General features: G+C 38.5%; 3 protein-coding genes across 3 annotated transcripts in view; all 3 read left to right on the top strand.

Annotated features, from left to right (window-relative positions):
* Positions 1–6,122: 6,122 nt before the first annotated feature.
* LOC106083704 (uncharacterized) lies at positions 6,123–10,113 on the top strand. The gene is made up of 3 exons (XM_013246904.2): positions 6,123–6,235; positions 6,294–6,936; positions 9,922–10,113. Exons 1-3 carry the CDS (start codon positions 6,225–6,227, stop codon positions 10,033–10,035), a joined length of 768 nt encoding a protein of 255 aa, XP_013102358.1. The 5' UTR covers positions 6,123–6,224; the 3' UTR covers positions 10,036–10,113.
* Positions 10,114–13,332: 3,219 nt separating this feature from the next.
* LOC106083716 (uncharacterized) overlaps positions 13,333–20,632 on the top strand; it is a 61,609-nt gene continuing 54,309 nt past the window's right edge. Inside the window, exon 1 of the mRNA XM_013246925.2 lies at positions 13,333–13,396. The gene's annotated coding sequence lies outside the window, so the exon portion shown is untranslated. The remainder of the gene's footprint in view (positions 13,397–20,632) is intronic.
* Positions 20,058–20,420, top strand: LOC106083683 (WD repeat-containing protein on Y chromosome). The gene has a single exon (XM_013246850.2). The coding sequence runs from the start codon at positions 20,058–20,060 to the stop codon at positions 20,418–20,420; it is 363 nt and encodes a 120-aa protein (XP_013102304.2).

The raw sequence follows: 20,632 nt of genomic DNA, 5'->3' as shown, positions 1-20,632 counted from the left end.
GGTATTTTAGGGTAGTACACGAACCTAATATATATTTTTTGCAGGGCCAAGTCACTCAGTGGCCGCCTCATCTCCCAAAACAACCCCAAACCCAACCCGGACATATTTGTTGACTATTGCTATAAGGGGCTCAAATGGAAGGTAGTTGTGATTAGAAAACGAATTTGATATCCACTTTTGGGGCGAAATGTTTGCCCGATATTTCTTCAGGGCTAAGTGTTTGGGTGATCATATTTTCTGACTTTTGCAATAAGGGGCTCAAATGAAACGTATTTCAGATTAGAAAGCGATACCGAATTTTGCTTATATTTTTTCAGGGCTATGTGTTTGGGGAACCATCCTATCTCCCAAAACACCTATAAATCGGACATACATATTTACCGGCCATGACAATATGGGGCTAGAATTAATGTATTTGGGAGTAGAGCACGAATCCGATATCAACATTCGGGAAAAAGTGTTTATAGGGCCACCCCACCCCCATAACACCCCCAATGGGACATATTTGATGACCACTGCAATATGGGGCACAAATAATAGGTATTTTACAGTGAAACACGAATATGATATAGGCTTCACCAAAGTTAACGCGCTTTTACTTTTCCTTGTTATAAACTCCGCTCGGTTTTTTCATGATTTTTAACATAACTTTGGTTGCCTTTTAACTGCATAAATGTTAATCCGACCAAATGAAATTAGTAGTGGAAATTGCATCATGCAAAAAGAGAATACATTAAGAGAGAGCTACTCAAACCAAATCTCTCTTTGAATTCCAGTTTAACAACCGGCTTTTGAATTTACTACTTTCTCTTTCATATGTTGGTGGCGGTTAATGTTGCCAGATTCGTATATAATATTTAATTTTTCTATGGTTATTGGAAATGGTACAATAATATGGTAGGGTACTTATAGAGATGAGCGCGTGAATGATATTTACCCCACGACTACCGTGAAACATAATTTTTCCAGTGGGTGGTTATATTTTTGGTGAACGTTCATAATCTCAATTTGATATTAATCCACCCATTTTCAATTTAATTAATTAGGGTGACCATCGGCTCACTAAATGCTGGCAGAATTTACGAGAGCCTTGTAAGTTTCTTTTAAAATAGGTTTCACTCTACGGGACGCCATCTGTGCTCGGCAATAAATGTCAGGTCCGCTATAATAGAGCTAAAATTCGGACAAACTACTTCCTTAAGGTTGGTAATAATTTCAAGCTTCAAAGTAAATATCAAAGTAGTCACTTCAAGTCCCAATAATAGTAAAGCACTGATATTCATAAGAAATGTGTTAGTTTGTCCATCACTTCTTTAAGGTGCCATCACACTACATGTTGTTGTCTTGTGACGTGTCAAATTTTGCTGTTGTTAAAATTGCACACATAATGTGAAACGAATAAAAACAACACATGAAAATCGCTTTTTAAAATTGCACCGTTATTTTTTCGATTTAAGCTGTGCTCTATGCCTTCCTAAAAAAAATAAGAATTCTGCTGATTGTCAGTTGAATGAAAGCAACTTCAAATTAAATTGTTTTCACAAATTTATCAATTTGTAGCCATAAAGAATCAGTTTTGTTCAGACTCAGACAGACTCAGAAACGGCTGAACCGATTTTCTTGAAATTTTCACAGATGTTGCATAATGATCCCGTGGTGAAAATAGGGTACTACATTTTTTGATATGAAGGGGGCGGACCCTCCCCCTTACCCTAATTTTCAGAAACACCAGATCTCGGAGATGGGTATTGCGGTTTAAGCGAATTTTTATGTGCACTCATATAGTACCCTAAAAATAAAAATTTGGTATCCAAATTTCGAATGGGGAACCTAGGGGTCCGCCCCACCCTAAAACCTACCAATCACATATTAGGCCATTCACGACAATATGGGACTCAAATGAAAGGTATTTAAGATACGAAAACGTATCTGATATCCAAATGTCGGACCAAGTGTTAGGGGGACCACCCAAACCCCCAAAACACCCATAAATCGGACATATTTACCGACCAAGAAAATATGGGACTCAAATGAAAGGTATTTGCGAGTAGAATACGAATCTAATATCCAAATGTGGGACCACGTTTCTGGTGGTCCACCCCTTCCCCAACACATCCCCCAAATAGGACTTTTTTACTGACCACAGGAATATGAGGCTTAAATAAAGTGTATTTAAGTATAGAATTCGAATCTGATATCCCAAAATACCCCACACACAGCAATTTTTTAGTGACCATCGCAATATGGAGCTTAAATAAAGCTATTTGGGAGTATAATACGAATTTGATATTCAAATGTAGGACGATGTATTTAGGGCATCACCCCTTCCCCAAAACACCCCCCAAAGGGTAAAAATTTTTCGACCATGCCAATATGTGGCTCAAATGAAAGGGAGATTAGAAAACGAATTTGATTTTTCAATTACGATCGTGATTGAAACTTTTAAAATTTTTGATTAAAAAATTTATTGATTCAATCATTTTTTTTTAATATAAAAAAAGGATTAAAAAACTAATTGATTCAATAATTTTTGTAATTAAATCTGAAAGTTTTTTAAATGAAAAATATAATTGAAAATTTTATATTCTTTAATTAAAGATTAAAGTTTCAAATAATTTTATAATTGAATCGAAAATAACAAATATGATGTTAGACCAAAAGATCAATAAAAATTACATATATTTTATCTCGTCTTAAAAATTTAGCCGCTCGAAATGTTGGTTAATACTTTTTATGTATAAGATAAAACACCTATACAAATAGTCTTTCAATTAGATTATTAAATCTATACACGTATTTCTAATCTTACTTATCATCAAAATATGCATGCATGCACCCATAAGTAGAGATGGGCGATGGATAAATACCCAAAAGGTATCTACTCGGATGAAAAATGCTCCTTTTATGGGCTCAATACTCTATATCGGTCTATATGGCAGCTATATCCAAAAATGTTTCAATCTGGACGATATTCAACAAACAGGTGTAGAGGTCTATCAAAACTCACTGCTCAAAATTTCATCCAAATCGGATTAAAAATGCTTCTTTTTAGGCCTCAATACTCTATATCGGGAGATCGGTCTATATGGCAGCTATATCTAAATATGGTCCGACCTGGACGATATTCAACAAAAGGGTTAAGAGGGGTACCAGAACTCGCAGTGCCAAATTTCATCGAAATCGGATAAAAATTCTCCTTTTATGGGCTCAATACTCTATATCGGAAAATCGGCCTATATGGCAGATATATCCAAATATGGTCCGATCTGGACCATATTTGACAGGAATGTGTAGGGGTCTACCAGAACACACTGTGTCAAATTTCATCGAATTCGGGTAATAAATTGATTATTTATGGCCTCAATACCCTATATCGGGAAATCGGGTGGTCGGTCTAAGGGCAAAAATTGGCCAGGTTTAAATACAAAGAATACAAAATCATCAAAAATTGTTTGAAAACCTTTTTTATACCCAAGATATCTGCAAAGTTATAAATACCCAAAACAAAGTTTTTATTGGGTATTTACCCAATAAATACCCAAGCGTTGTGTATTTTCCCGGTAGAAACCCATCTCTACCCATGAGCCCTACAATTCGGCAAATTTTTATCAACGCGCTCCCCACATCTGCAAATTTTAGGTATGTGTACCAAGCTGCATAGAAATGGAGCGCCGCGCTCTATACAGTGCGCTTTTCGCAAAAAATTAATACAACATTGACCTATTTCCAATGATTTCAATTAATTTTTTATATGATCCAATTAAAAAATTAAATAGAAATATAAAAATTTCAGTCATTTTTTTAATTGGATCAATCAAAATAATAATTGAAATTTTCAATAATTTTTTTAATTGGATCAATAAAAAAATTGATTGAAAATTTCAAAAATTAATTGAGAATCAATTTTTTTTTAATTGAAATTTTTTTCAATTATCTTTTTTCAAAAATTTTGAATAATATTATCATTTTCGCGATTGTAACAGCTTCGATTAAAAAGTTAATTGGATCATTTAATTTCGTGATTGAAACCAATTTTCATTTCTTTTATATTCGGCCCGGCTGAATTTAGCACGTTCTTCTTTGTTGTATAGTCTCCGACCATGCCCTTTGAGAAATGTTTAACAAGTAGTTGGTTCTTCTATGTTTCCCCAGTCATTAGCATGTAACTATTTAATTAAAGCTAACTTGTCAAAAATTCACTCAATAAAAACATTTAAGTAAATTTTAAATTGTAGTTGTTAAACGATTGTCCGATATACACTCATAATTTGTAGAAATCCATGTCACGCGTTCATCTCTAACAAAAATGCATTTTCCAAATAGAAGCACGTTTTTAGCGCACATCTAAAGAGAACCAACCGTTCACACGTGAAGAGAAAGTTTTGCCACGCTTCATTTATGTCTTTTCCTACTCTCTCTCTCTCTCAAATTTGGAGAACTACGAACTTGTTTTATTAAGAGACCCAAACATACACACACGCACGCACATACAATACAAGTCACAAAATTTGGTTGACTTTGCCATCGAAAGCGCAAATGACAATTGTCTTTATTAAATTTTGTTAATATTGTAACAAAATACACTTCTTTTATTTATTAATTATCATAATAGCAATGGTTTTTCTTCAATTTTTAACTATGTTAAATATTTCTTATTACACGTTGTTAATAGGCATTGCTATGAATTAACACTTAAACTGAATTGTTGGCATTAACACATTTTTTTCTTTTTCGCAATACATTAACGGAGTAAACGGAGCCAGACAGACGTACATTGAAGAACTGAATTGAAGCCAAAAAAGCATACAATTGAGAGAAACGAATTATTGGGGGACCAGAATCAACCCCCTCAATGGCATAGGTGTTGTCAACTGTTTAACATGGTATTGTATCAAAGACATACAATACGTAAATATTCGGCATTTGCAAGTCGATTAGAGATAATTTTGAATGCATAGATGGCATTATATTCACTGGAATGAATCCACTAACACATAAAAAATCCATATATACTAGCCCAGCGCATGTGTTGATTTATTTAATCGATTAATGTATTTAATTAATAATTTTAGGAAAATCGCAAAAAACAAATATTATGTCCCTTTTGATCAACGACACCTGTTGATCATAATATGTAACTAAAATAAACCTGAAAGATGGAACCCTTTTTTACTAACGACATCTGAAATTCAAAAGGCGCACTATTTTTCCATATTGTATGTCTTTAATTGTATGAAACGGACTTTATACACGTGGCAAGCGTTGGTTTAAAAACACCAAATGTTAAAGCTATGCAGGTCGTTTTATTAAGTTATTTCAAATTATACAATTAGCAGTCTCTTTAATCAATTGCACAAAGTGTGCCTTATAATCTAACATGTAATAAAAAAAAGAACCAATTACCGTATGGATCTGTGTAGTGGTCATATGTAGTTATCACGAGAAGCTTGGCTGAGAGCTACCGGTGCGATAGTGGAATGCATCGTGTACGGAGTAGCTGCAACTGCAGTCTTGGACAATCGGCGGAATCTCGAGAGTTCAGGCGGCACCTTGCTTAAATATTGAGTGCCTATGATACTCGATATGATAAGAAGAGTTTTTTGGCGCCTTCAAATAACCAATGGCAATCACACTCCCGTAGCCATCGGTCCTATGATCCAGAACAAGCTTGCTCATATTTAGGAGTATGACGAGGACTCTACCTCCACGTACAATGTGGCTACAATAACTAAACGATCCTATATTTTTTAATGATACAATCAAAGACCGTACACGACCAAGACGTACGGTTTGCTTGGTATTCCTTATATCGTAAAAGTGGCACATTTTACATTCATGCAAGTTGGTATGAAGCATTTTAACCAATTCCTCTTTTTGTTCCTTCGTAAATTCAAAATTAATTTGCAAATTATTACGAAATTACGTTCAATTGTGTTGAAAAGGTTTGTAAAATATTCAAATCAAAATGTTCCAGCCTTTATAGTGCAGTCAAACATATGTCACCCTGTTCATTTCACCAATGTTGCCACACAATTCTATAATGCCAAATGTCGATTACTCACTTTCATAATCGATTAACCTCCAAGAGCAGTCTTCAAATAATCGATAAGCCAAAAATCGACTTTTAGATCCCTCTAACCTACCGCACGTGTTTGTGTTTATATTGCTGTGGTTTGTTCAAAAAGTCATTTTTTTAATTTTTCCATAATTGTCTTCTACAAATAATGTCTGACAAGTAATTATAGATTTAACAGTCACAAAAACACTCTTGTTAACAACTTATATCTCTACAGATATGCTGTACCCAATAAATTGCCTGGCAAGACCGTGTCGGTGTTGGCCCACCGCAAACGACGCATTCTTCAGGATAAGGCTACTTTGGAACAAAAGAAAAAGCTAAAAACTGAACGCGTAGCCAAAGCCAAGCAACATCATAAATTCCGCAGGGCTGAATCGTTTGTTATGAATTACATTAAAGCAGAACGTACCGCCAATCGCATCAAACACACTTTGCGTAAAAGCAATATCTGCGACACAAATGATTCGACTAAAGTTAATCAAAAACTTCTGTTGGTAATGCGACATGCGGGCAAGAAAATATTCGATGAAACCACCAATAAAATCATGAAAACATTACACATGACCAATCGCCATAATGCTGTTTTCTTGGAGAACACTAAAGAAAATCAAATACTTTTGAAAGTTATTGAACCATTTGTGGTCTATGGTTATCCCAATATAGCAACAATACGCGAATTGATATTCAAAAAAGGTTTCGCCCGGATAGATGGCAAGAAGACACCAATCCAATCAAATACCATGATTGAGGAGCAATTGGGTGATAAGGGCATTATATGTCTGGAGGATATCATACATGAGATATTTACAGTGGGTCCTAACTTTGCGGATGTTCAGAATTTTCTGTGCTCATTCCTGGTATGTATGTTATTGAAATATATTAAATAGATAATTTTAGGAAAACTTACTACAAGAGCTAGTCCTTTGACAGTTCCTTATGTTGTATAACAGTCTCAAACAATACAAAAAAATCACCAGAGGACAGAAAGTAGTGTTAGTGCAAAATTGTGCTTGAGAAATCTTAAAATCTAAATTACTTTTCCAGACACTGCAGGTGCCGAATAGCTATTTCTAAGGTTGATTTATAAAACTGATCTCTCCCATACTGAAGGTTAAGTCAAGACACATAAAAGGCATAACGGAGATTTGATGTCCGCAGTTGAGATAAAAGATTTCTATAAGACGGTTTTGTTCTATAAGACGGTTTATATCCAAAAATCCTACAGAAAAGATATGACATATTCTATGTCATCTTGTGTGGGTTTTAGGTTGTGAAGGTTGTTCAGTGGTTTGAAAAATATGTTAAAGTGAATGGCTCTCCTCATTGCCCTAACATTTTGGAGTGGGCATAGCTTTAAATAAGTCACTGCTACGAAGGCAATAATGAAAAAAGTCCATTGTTGTTGTAGCCAAATATTAACATGTTTGGCTACCGATCCTTGTCAGGCTTTTATAGTTGAACAAAATCGTTGCAGGCAATAAAACTGATCGCCGAGGAGACGTTGTTGTTGTTGTAGCAGTATGTTGTACACTGAGGCGGCAGCCCTTGCCGATGAAGGACTACATCGGGTCAATCCAGTACGTACAACTGGCTGCCAAGGGATCGTGATCAATATTGACCATCGGGCTTTTATTGAGATCCTCCACCCGATATCGTTTATTGACCGTAGCGCTCCCGGTTGCACTCACCTGAGCAACAGATGTCCATTCATCCCTTCTGTGTCGGCAGTCGAGAGTGTCTTGGCAGTAGACCACATCTAACTTATACCGGTGCCGAAATTTTTGTAGCCATAAATTCCGCTTATTTTCGTTGACCACCATATTGATTTCCAAAATTAGTCCCTCTGACTCTAAGGTCAGTATAAACCGGAGCAACGTCTTCCATAACTCTGGCCTGCGAGTAATGTTGCTTCCGCCAGCAAATCGGGCCTCACCTGGTACATTCGCCTGGCTGGTATAAAGAGAGCAGTAGCTGCTTTAATACAGTTCTTCGGCAACACATACTCTGAAAGAGGTAGTTTTTCACTGAAGCGGCTACTGGTACAGTCTATTATTCGGCTTTTGAAATCGGTTGGTCAATGGAGAGAATCATGGGGAGGTGATCCCATTCAGACCTGAATTTAATAAACTGACCTCAATCTTTGTCCAAAAGAAATAAAGTTAAGCCAGAATTACTCCGGTTTACCAAGGAAAGTATATTTCATCAGGTGCTATGGACGGCGGATGATTCTCAAAAACATCATTCACTCGGTAGCTGTCTACGGAATCCGCTACTGCATCTTCGCATTACCTTTTTTACCTGTCTGATCAGACTATCCCGATATGCGTGGACAGTCAGGCGGCGCTGAAAGCTCTGGTGTCGGGCCATGTGAGGTAGAGACTCTTTAGAGGATGCAGAACCATAAAGGTGTGGCGTTGAACAAAGCAGCCGACAAGCTGACCAGCTTCCCCTGTGCCAGCTTCTTGATAGGTTGGACGCCTTCCACGTGGACCGTCTAAATGCGGTAAGTGCTGGTAATGTGGCTTGCAAAGTGGGCCTGACGGAGTATTCCGCTTATCCTGGTGCTGAGCAAGCATAACTTCGAACTGCTGATAGGAGCCCCGCCTGTTCCTTATAACGTCAAGTTTTTGACCTCGCGCGAGGCGTAGGGAGAGTGAGTGTGGCAATGAGGAGAAGAAGTTGAAACGGTCGAGCAACTTGTATGTCACTACGTCGCAATTTCGAGTTCAAGACACAGAATAGTGGGTGAACACCTCTTTCCGTGCCTGGATTCCCTCCAAGCACTTAGTCCTCTTGTCGTTCTAGAGTTCTGTTAAGGCCTGAATTGGGTGACTATACCATACTTTCACCAATGAGAATTTTTCCGGTCAGCCAGGTTCCCTACTTATTTTGTTTTGTGTGTTCGTTCTATTTTTCTGTCGTGTCTGCTGTTTTGCACCGCGCTGTGGTATACACAGATAGAGCTTTCTTATTTCTCTCTTTTACTTTCTTCTAGGGGGAATACAATGTATATGGTTGTTGTTGTAGTAGTAGCAGTGTGTTATACACTGAGGCGGCATCTCTGTGAACATATGGTCTCCGGCGGGTAGTAACTAAGGTTGCTGGGTTAAGGGAAATAAAAAGGGCAAACAATTTGACCAAGAAGTCCTAGAGAACTGCCATTATTAAACTTGGTAAATCCAAAGCCAAGCATGGCGACGCAGTCTGACTTAAGAGCGTGGGCAACGAATGCGCATGAGGCACTGTAGAACACTGAAATGTTAGGTAGGACGAAGAAAATTCTATGGAGACATCCGGAGGATGGAAATTTGAGTTATTTAGTTGTCATTGTTGTAGCTACATTTGTATGTGGAGGTGCCGATCCTCGATATGCTCCTGTAGATGAGCAAGCTCCTTCCGGTTCAAAGGACCGATCTGCGCGGAAACAGGGTGACCATTGGTTATTTAAAGGCGCCAATAACTCGCCTTGTCATATCGAGTAATTGTGCAAGAGCTGGTGCAGCCCGCCCTCTCACTGACACTCTTCGCTTGATACCGCTGAATGTCCGGCTGTCCTCAACCTTTGAACGCGCCCGGTAGCTTGCAGCTAAGCTTCTCGTAACAGCAATGAACACCACACAGATCGGACCTTAATGTTCCAGCCTGTGTGGTGCTCACAGCTATCCCGTGCCGGGAGTTTTTACTATTTGAATAAGCCGCAATTCTTATCCGAATATGATACAATTTTCCATGCGGACTTTCTTATGCCCTTTTAAATATCCAGAAAACTTTTTTATTTTAATGATTCCAAAAAAAACTTTTTAAACAAAATATTTACATAATTTTTTTTTAATTTTTATTAGCTGTCCGGACCTCGCGATGGATGGAAGAACAAGGTGTCTGTTTCCTATAAGCGTGGTGGAGAATATGGTGATCGCGGAAATGGTATCAATGAATTGATATCACGATGTATATAAAGAGAAATGTTTTTTTTTCCAATGGCTTTGATTTTTTTAATATAAATTTAGCTTTTAAGTAAACAGTAAAATTTCAAATCTGGTTTTAGTACTTTATTCAGTATTTGGGGGTTGTTATGTCCTGGTCCCCGACCGCCGAAGTTAAATTTTCGTGAAACCGAAGAGATTGCCCGAACAGCAGTTCAAGCAAAAACGAAATACATATTTACGTCAACGTTAAAAGAGCTAGTAACAACTCCTCAAAAGTAAATACCAAAAGCCGTCTAGATAGACGAATCTGGATCAGAGTGGCTGTCTTACATTAGCTTAGAATGCACGATTTCGGTGGCAATCGGTTAAGTCAAAGTCAGTTACAATCCCATGGCAGCCGGTTGTACGTACCGGATTGACCCATTGGAGTTCTTCATCGGCAAGGGCTGCACCCTCTACTACACATTGCTACAACAACAACAAAGTCAGCTAAGGCATTATGGGGATGATAATCTAAAGATAATTTTATAAGGTGGGAAGTTTGTCCCTGTTCCTTAGTGGAATGTTCATGGGCAAAATTTGCAAATTTGCAATTTTATAAAATTTAGGGAAGGTATGGTAGATATCAAATTTGTTTTGTCCATTTTAGGGAAGAGAAGGGGATTGATCGACATTAATACACTTACTGCCTTTAAAACACGTATTTACCGCGTATTTCATAGCAGGAGGCATTGTGGAATTTTTCAGTCAATTGGGATCAGGATTGCGCCCTCTAAAGATTCAAGAGTCAAAACGGGTATGGGTTAACATCCAAGCTATATTAAGTTATAGACCGATTCCGATCATATTTGGCAGAGAATTAAAGCTTGTGATCTTTTACTTCTGTGCAAAGTATGAACCGATACCAATTGAGCTCGTCGTGCAAAATTTCAATCAAAACAGATAAGAATTGCCCCCTCTAGATGCTCAAGGAATTAATCGGGAGATCGGTTAATATGGGAGGTTATAGATCGATTCATATCATACTTGGCATAGAGGTTAAAGGTCACAAGAGAGCTCGCTGTGCCAAATGTCGGCCCAATCGGATAAGAATTGTGCCTTCTTGAGGCGCAAGAAGTTGCATTGCGAAATCAGATTATTTGGGAGCTATATCAGGTTATAGACCGATTCTTGTCATAATTGACACTGAGGTTAAAGGGCACAAGAAAGCTCGTCGTGCAAAATTTCGTCCAAATTGGATAAGAAGTGAGCCCAATTGAGGCTGAAGAAGTCGAATCGGGTGATTGTTTTATATGGGAGCTATATCAGCTTATGGAACGCTTCGTATCATACTCGGCACAGAGGTTTAAGGTCACAGGAGAGCTCGTCTTACGAAATTTGAGCCCAATCAGACAAGAACTGCGTCTTCTAGGGACTCAAGAAGTGTTTTTTTTATTGATGTAGGTCGTTGGGGTGTGCAAATATGCCATATCGTTTCATAACATGATGTAGCCCCCATGATATAGCCCCATATAAACCGATCTACCGATTTAACATCTTGGGCCCCTGAGAGCAGCAATTTTTACCCGATTGAGCTGAATTTTTTCACAGTGTGCTCCGTTATAACTTCTAACAATTGTGCCAAGTACGGTCAAAATCAGTTAAAATCAACCTGATATAGCTCCCATATAAACCGATTTCCCGATAGTCTTTTATGGCCCCTAAAAACTTCATTTTGTTCCTGAATTTCAGAAATTTGGTTCGTAAAATACACATATGCCTTCAACTGAGTTCATTTGTGGAAATTTTATGCAGAATCCATGTTGGTGGGTTCCCAAAATTCGGCTCAGCCGAACTTTTTTTACTTTTTTTTGGGAAGTTCCTTAAATTACAGTCGACTTCAATCACGTGGCAGCCGGTTGTATGTACCGGTTTGACTCGATGGAGTAATTCATCGGCAAGGGCTGTCGCCTCAGTGTACAACACACTGCTAGAACAACAACAACAGTCAACTTCTTTCAACACAAATCTTGCTGTAACAGTAATTTTCTTTTTTTGGTAGGATGTCTCTGTCATGTTAATAGACTAATGTGGAATTCCGCAAAAAGTTATTAAAACTATGTTTGCATGTTAGTATTGGGTTGCCCAAAAAGTAATTGCGGATTTTTCATATAGTCGGCGTTGACAAATTTTTTCACAGCTTGTGACTCTGTAATTGCATTCTTTCTTCTGTCAGTTATCAGCTGTTACTTTTAGCTTGCTTTGGAAAAAAAGTGTAAAAAAGTATATTTGATTAAAGTTCATTCAAAGTTTTATTAAAAATGCATTTACTTTCTTTTAAAAATGTCTCTGTCATGTTAATAGACTAATGTGGAATTCCGCAAAAAGTTATTAAAACTATGTTTGCATGTTAGTATTGGGTTGCCCAAAAAGTAATTGCGGATTTTTCATATAGTCGGCGTTGACAAATTTTTTCACAGCTTGTGACTCTGTAATTGCATTCTTTCTTCTGTCAGTTATCAGCTGTTACTTTTAGCTTGCTTTGGAAAAAAAGTGTAAAAAAGTATATTTGATTAAAGTTCATTCAAAGTTTTATTAAAAATGCATTTACTTTCTTTTAAAAAATCCGCAATTACTTTTTGGGCAACCCAATAGAACGTAGGATAGAAAAGAGGATGGAAATTCTTACATTAATAAAAGTCTTTTCGCGAGTTTGTTTCGATACGAGAGGGGGGAAATAATTTGAGTTCGGGAAATACAGTTAACACATTTTTCTAAAAGGTAGTCCATCTTTGGTTTATATGTGTTCCAAAAAACAGCGAAAAAAGTATCTATATAAGTTAGTTTAGTTCGATTTTCGAACTTCATAAGCCTGAAAACAGTTTGGGATTCGAGAAGCAAAAGTGGAGTTATAGCACGTTTACATTGCAATTTTTATGATCTGGATTTAACTTAATCCAACAACAAATCCTGTCCGTTTACACTGCGCTTTTGGGAATTTAAGTGACATACACAAGCGTACATGCGTATACACACTTCACCAAACAGCTGAGAATTTGCAAAGGTTCGTTTTTAGGGGAAATTTTCGATTTTCGAGAATTTAACGAAAAAATCTAGATAATTATTAATTTTCCAACATTTGGAAAAGCGAAGATTTTTCGAATGTTTTTTTCTCTCCTTTAAATTAGAAAAATTCGTAAAAGTGATAGTGTTTCGAGTGTTTCTCTTATATCTTTTTGTTTGTTTACATTCGGCCAAAAAACTGTTTGTTGTTGTTGTTGTCTCTGTTATGTTTTGTTCTGTTGCAGAGGAATGGAAAAAGCTCATTTGCGTTTTAGTCGTTGAAGTGGCAAGTAGTAAAAAACAAAGCTGTTAAAAATAAAGTGCTAAAATGTGTTGGTTTTCAATACAGGTGAGTAAAAAATTATTACTATTACAAAAAGAAACCGATATAAAAGAAAGAAACATGATAAAAGTGAAGAAATTTTTTAATGGAGAAGATCATTTAACAAGTGATATATGTAAAGATGAAAGGGAGCACGAAAATGAAGAATTTAATTATATAAGCTCCTCCGTGCCTAGCGCAGTGGTTTTCGGCTAATAATATTAGTAAAAGAGCATCAAATTATTTATTAAAATTGTTGAGCAAAAAATAGGGGTTGCCAGCAGACGTGAGAACCTTAAAAGGTATTCCTCGAGACATTGCAAAACGTATTGTGGAACCAGATGAATACGTTCATTATAGAGTCGAGGACGCATAAACGGATTTTTTAATGACACACCCACATAAAAAAGAATTATTCCTTAATATTAATATGGGAGGCCACCGTAGCGCAGAGGTTAGCATGTCGCCTAACGCCTGGGTTCGAATCCTGGCGAGACCATCAGAACAAAAAATTTCACAGCTGGTTTTCTCCTCCAAATGTTGGCGACATTTGTGAGGTACTATGCCATGTAAAAGTTCACTCCAAAGAGGTGTCGCGCTGCGGCTCGCCTTTCGGACTCGGCTATAAAAAGGAGGCCCCTTATAATTGAGCTTAAACTTGAATCGGACTGCACTCATTGATATGTGAGAAGTTTGCCCCTGTTCATGGGCAAATTTTGCAAATTTATTTTTGGTCTTCACTTTTTAAAAGTTCTTTGCAGCAGATATGACCCATTTTAATAAATGTAGATGGCACGGAACAGGTATACGTGAATGTGCATATCACACCCAACTGAAGAATAACAAGACTACAAGAAGTAGTCTGAAGTATCCCCTATTCGTTAATGGAATAATCATGGGAAGTCTAGTATTTAGTAGTAGCTAGTACCAAGATATATTCACTTACAGGTAGGAGAAGTTGTCCAACAACAAAATATTGAGTGCAATAGCTGTCAAAATCAGTGATTAGTTCAATTTTGATTGAGTAATTTACTAGTTCGCGCCATATTTCGTTGTTTGTGTGTGTGATGGTTCTTTACTCTAATGCACACACACACAACAATAACTCGTTGACAGATGGTGCTCTTCGCGAGAAAAAATTGCACCGAGCCGTAAGCTTTGCATAAGTGGACTTGTTAGTAAACGGAGAAACTATGTTATAAGAGCAAAACGTTCAATAAGGATCCCAAGCAAATGCTAAAGGAAGATACAAAACTCTGCTTGTAAGGTAACAATAACTTTGAAATGTGTTAGGTGAGGTTGAAGAGCCCACGACAAGCAATTTCTTTGCTAGCTACACAACTCGGGACCTTGGGTCTATTCTGCTCGCCCTAGCAAAGAAGATGAAACATGCAGATTGAGATCCATGTAGAATACAGATTGGAAAGGGAAACAAATGCAAGACAAAAACCAGTATGGAAGGACAAAAGTCGGGCGGTGCCGCTGTACCCTACACCTATAAGTAAAATGTGGGAGCTATATCCAATTCTGAACCAATTTTGATTCAAACTGCAATAACTACGGTTTACAAATGACAACATTTTTGCAAATTGCGCAAAATCTGACGAACATATATATAGGATCTATATCCAATTCTGAACCGATCTCGAGCAAACTTCTCAGATAATGTGGTAGTCGTCGAGGAAAGCGTTGTGCAAATTTTTTGGCAAGGTTGGTCAAACAATGCGCTTGCAGTAGCTCTGGGTGAAAATCACTCGATATACAATACATATATGACAACTATATCTAAATCTGGACCGATTTCTATGAAATTCACCAGTAATATCGAGAGTCCTTCCTGCAAAGTTCCGAAATAATCCATTTAAAACTGAGCACTTTCTTGCAATATTTCTCAAAATAGGACGAACATATATATGGAAGCTATACCTAAATCTGAACCGATTTCGAGCAAACTTCTCATATACTGTGACAGTCGTCGAGGAAAGCGTTTTTGCAAAATTTTGCCAAGATGGGGCGATAAATGCGCTTGCAGTGGCTCTAGGAGTGAAAATCGGGCGATATTTATATATGAGAGCTATATCTAAAACTGAACCGATTTCCATTAAATTCACCAGTAATGTCGAGAGTCGTAAAAAAATACGATTTCGAGAGAATCGGTTAACAAATGACAATTTTATTGCATTATTAATGAAAATCGGACAAACATATATATGGGAGCTATATCCAAATCTGAACCGATTTTTTCCAATTTCAATAGGCTTTGTCTCCAGGCCGGAAAACATGCTTGTACCAAATTTTAAGACGATCGGATGAAAACTGCGACCTGTACTTTGTACACAAATTAACATGGACAGACAGACAGATGGACTTAGATAAATCGATTCTGAGTAGATCGGTATACTTATCAATGGATCCATATCTCTTCCTTTTGGGTGTTACAAACAAATTCACTAGCTTATAATACCCTGTATCACAGAAGTGGTGTAGGGTATAACAAACGTAAGGAGGCCGACCAGATCGGAGCTCTTATATCGAGAACTTTACCCAGTTAGCGCTTTTAGACGTCTTCAGTAGGTCAAAATATCGAGTGGGCTATGCGACTTGAGCGAATACAAGCGCGAAAATTTATGCTCATCCATAATCCCATGTCTTCTCCTAGCAATTGCAGGGTAATAACACAAAATGTTCTCTACTTTTTCCAATACTTGCAGACACCCGTCTCTCACTGTGCCCACAGCGACGAACTGTCGTTGGCATGAATAGTCTGGTCTCGTATCAGCAGTCCAAGGCCAGAGGCAAACTTCTCACACCCGCCCTGGCTGCCAGAAGGAGTTCCACTTTAGGTTCTCATTTCCTTGAGAATTTATCTGATTAAGCGGGTGTGGACATTCGCTAGTTATTGCGCTTTTTAAGCGATCTAGATGGTTCAATAATAGATACTAAAAGGCATCTTTCTTCTCCTATTCCTGTGGTATCACAATGGACGAAAAGTCTGATGGCAGATGACACATAAACCTAACCTAGCTGTGTCCGTCCGTCCGTATGTCGAAATCACGACAGCGGTCGAACGAGTTAAGATATCTGCTTGAAATTTTGTACAGATACTACTCATTGAGGTGGGTCATTTGGACATGCAAATGCAAATTTGCCCGTGAACATTCCTCTAAGGAAGTAGGGTAAATGTCTCACATATCACTGAGTGCTGAACCGAGTCCGAACGGAGTGCATCGGTGAGACACATGTTTCAGGGGACGATTTAACATGGCATAGTACCTCACAAATGTCGCCTTATTGTACGCGTATGTCTATTTCTGATTCTCCGTCCTTTGTTATTTTGCTGCCAAGGTAGGGAAGTTGTCAACGCCTTTAATGACGTGGTCGTTCATAGTGAACGGTGTAACATTTTATGTTCCTATCCTCATCAATTTTCATTCAATCGGCATATGTCATCCGTGTAGTCGAAATCTCCGAAGAAGTCTTTAATACCCAGCTTCTAATACGGAGTCTATTGAAATTAAAAATAGCGTCGGTGACAGGAGGAGGCGGAATGCCACCGCCTATGACGCTGAACGCCTGGGTTCGAATCCTGGCGAAACCATCAGAAAAAAACGTTCTGCGTCGATTTTCCGCTCCTAATGCTGGTAACATTTGTGAGGTTCTATGCCGTGTAAGATTTCTCTCCAAAGAGGTGTCGCACTGCGGCAAGCCGTTCGGACTCGGCTATAAAAAGGAGGCGCCTTATTATTGAGCTTAAACTTGAATCGGACTGCAATCATTGATATGTGCGAAGTTTGCCCCAGTTCCTTATGGAATGTTCATAGACAAAATTTGAAATTTTTGTCGGTGAGAGGATGCAACTCTTCTTCACTCTTTTATCGATCCCGAAATGTCGGCTCTTTTTTCCATTGAAACGGACTGAAACTTCAGCATATTTATACAGCTCCCTTAATAGTACCACAATTTTTTCAGGGATGCCCTTATTCTACAGCGTACTCCACATTGAACTTCGGGAAACTGCGTCATAAGCACGCTCGAAGTCGATGAATAAAGGGTACATCCTGGCTGAAAACAGGCAGCTGTTCCTTCCTCAAAATGCTGTCAAGTGCAGGCAAAATACTCCATAGAAGAAGACTTGCCATCACTTTATTTACTACGTTCAGAAATGTTACTACGTTCAGAAATTTTATACTGGGTGGGGTCATTCTTCTTTGGGATTGTGATCATGATCCTCTTTTTCCATTCCGTGGGGGCAGCGTTTGTATCCCAGGCCTCCCTGATTATTGGGGTGATCGCTTGAGCTATGAGGTGTGCCCCATACCGCAACAGTTCGACAGGTATATTGTCAGGGTCGGCTGATTTACCGTTTTTGAGCGAGACCATTACAGACTCAATTTGTTCGTTGGTGGGTGGGGCTGTAGATACATCCCTGTGCGGATTTCGGGGGGATTAAGAGGGTCGGAGCTTACGTCCTCGGTTGCGGGTCCTTCGGAGCTGAAGAAACCGCGCCATCGCTGTAATTGCTGTTCGGGTGTTGTTTATTTCGATCCGTTCTCATCTTTTATTATTGCCGTTGGCCTTATACTGTTGTTGTTGTATATATCCTAATATAGCTCCCATATAAACCGATCTTCCCATTTTACATCCTGAGCACCTAAAAGCCGTATTTATTATCTAATTTGGTAAAAATAATGCACGTAGTGTTTTCTTACGATTTCCAGCAACAGTGGTTAGTATGCTCTAAATCGGTTTATAACCTGATGTTGCTTCCATACAAACCGATCTACCGTTTTGAGATCTTGAATCTTTGGATTGCTATCTGAATTGGCAGATATGTTTGCACAAAGTGTTATGTTATAATTTGCATCATCCGTGGCAAGCATGATTTAAATCGGTCTGTAACCTGATGTAGCTCCCATATGAACCGGTCTCTTGATTAGTATTATATGGCCCTCAGATAAATTTCGTACATAAAGTACACATATGCACCACATCTAAGTTCATTTGTGCAAATTTTTAGCAGAATGCATGGTGGTGGGCTTTCAAGATTCGATCCGGCACGTTTTTACTTATTTCTGCTAACCTTTGCGGCACGGTGTCATCTCCCAGGACGCTCTGTTTCACGAAAATGTCGGCCACATGTTCTTAATCACCCTTTAAGCCACGGCGTTAGCCCACGACCCATTTGAGCGTTTATGTAAAAGATTCAACCTAACGCACATGAAAAAGATCGAACGGAGCTCATCAGGGAGCCATCCGTGTCCAGCTCGTCGGCGCTCATCGGATAGCCATTCGTAACCAGATCGTCGGCATTCTTATACAGCCTAAAGCCTTCCCTCATGGATCCAAGAAACTCGTTGTAACTCCTAACCCATCTCCACCTCACAGGGTCCGACGCTAGATTCTTCCGTGCCAGTTTGATTAGACAGCTGTTCTTGCCTCGGTATCGTTTGCAGTGCATTCGAGATCGCCAAGATCTCTGCCTGCAAGAAGCTACAGCGTCTAGAGGTCTATATGAGTCCCTAAAGACCAAAGCAGAATGAGCGTTGAGCTTTTTTTTGAGCGTTTCGTGAAAAATGCTCGTATAAAGCCTTTCGCCACATTTCATTGTTAGCCTCTATCAGAACTGAAGAATGCCCATAGTTGAGGAACGCCAGCTTTCTGAACCCCTCAGTCGTAGCGTAGAGTTAAGCATGTCTTATGACGCTGAGTGCATGGGTTCAAATTCTGGCAAGAACTACAAAAAAAACTTTCAGCGGTGGTTTTCCCCTCTTAATCTGGCGACATTTTTGGGTTACTAAAAAAACTTCTCTGCCAAAAGGTGTTACACTGCGGCATGCTATAAAAAGGAGGTCCCTTATCATTGAGCTTAAATTTGAATCGGACAACACTCATTGATATTCCTGTTCCTTAATGGAATGTTCGTAAGAAATTAGTACTATTTGCATACCACCCTCATAAGATGTCATCATAACTATAATTGTAAGAAAAAACTATTGTATCTGCCAACAGTTTGCCTTTCGGAAATATGGATATTAGCAAGGCAATGGGTGCAATTTACTCAAACTTTTGCAAAGAAATATATACGAAAAAGGAAAAGCATGACAAATTAAATGACATATTTATGAATTCCGTCTATATGTTTGGGTGAATACTCTTCCCAGCTTGTACCAACAACACCCACAACAAACTCAACCTGTTGACATAGCCCAAAATTCGCCCACCCACAGCTGGCACGAAAAAAAGTGAAAGTGAGCATGTCATTACTGCGGTTACATTTCATATTTTTGCGGAATGACAGATTTCTTACAAGAGCCAAGAGAGCAGTACATCGCCGGGCGGAGTATTTACTAGTCAACTTGTATAAGGAAAGGATTTGCAGGCCATTTACTCATCAGCAGACATAAACCAGAGGATAATATAATTATCGTAGTTGTTTTTTGTTATGAAAGTGTTTTCAAATTCGCGCAACAAAGATAGTCCGCATTTACGGTACCCGGGAGAATGTTACCTAGGCACACTTCTTGACTTTTTATTAAATAAAGCAGTCACCTTTTAAGCCAGTCGAGGAGAAAAGGACTAATATCGCATGGTCAGTTGAATTATAATAAAATTATTTGACGTTCTTGCCAACTTTACTTATATTCGAAATCCTTTGTGTTAACTGGCACCCACTTGGAAAACTTTTACCATGACTAATGATAAAGCTAACCAAAGAGAAAGTGGAGTGTCCGAAAATGATGACTCCCTTCATTTATATGCCCAGCCTTTGTCCGAACCGATATTGGGAAAGCATTACCAACTGCCAGGACGTAGTGGCATTGAACATCGCATCGATTTGGATGTTACAGCATCGTATATACCCGTGTTTACCCACCTCAAAATACACGAAGCAGGGGAAGTAAATAGACCCCCTACACCACCAGCCTTGCGTCGAGTGGCTAAAGAGAGCAGTGTGGACTTTCAGGATTATGTTGATTCAGATCAGGGCAAAGGTGATAGTTTTCGAGAGGACACTTCTATAAAACATAGTCGACGCACAACAACCAAGTGACCGGTATTGTTTGGCGACTAGGCTGCTCACGACGGCTGTGGAGAGAGTTCCAGAAAATGTTTTTCTTTTTACTTTTATAGGTACAATTGTTATACCTATGTTATATGTTATAATGGTGTTATGATTACTTTACAATGTTATGCTGTAAGCATCTTTACTATTTTCCCGAGAATCTTTTTAATCTCATGTAGCCTATAGAATAATAAAACGTT

The sequence above is a fragment of the Stomoxys calcitrans genome, chromosome 3 (assembly GCF_963082655.1).
Source record: "Stomoxys calcitrans chromosome 3, idStoCalc2.1, whole genome shotgun sequence".
Classification (NCBI taxonomy): domain Eukaryota; kingdom Metazoa; phylum Arthropoda; class Insecta; order Diptera; family Muscidae; genus Stomoxys; species Stomoxys calcitrans.
This window is presented reverse-complemented; position numbering and strand designations above follow the sequence as displayed.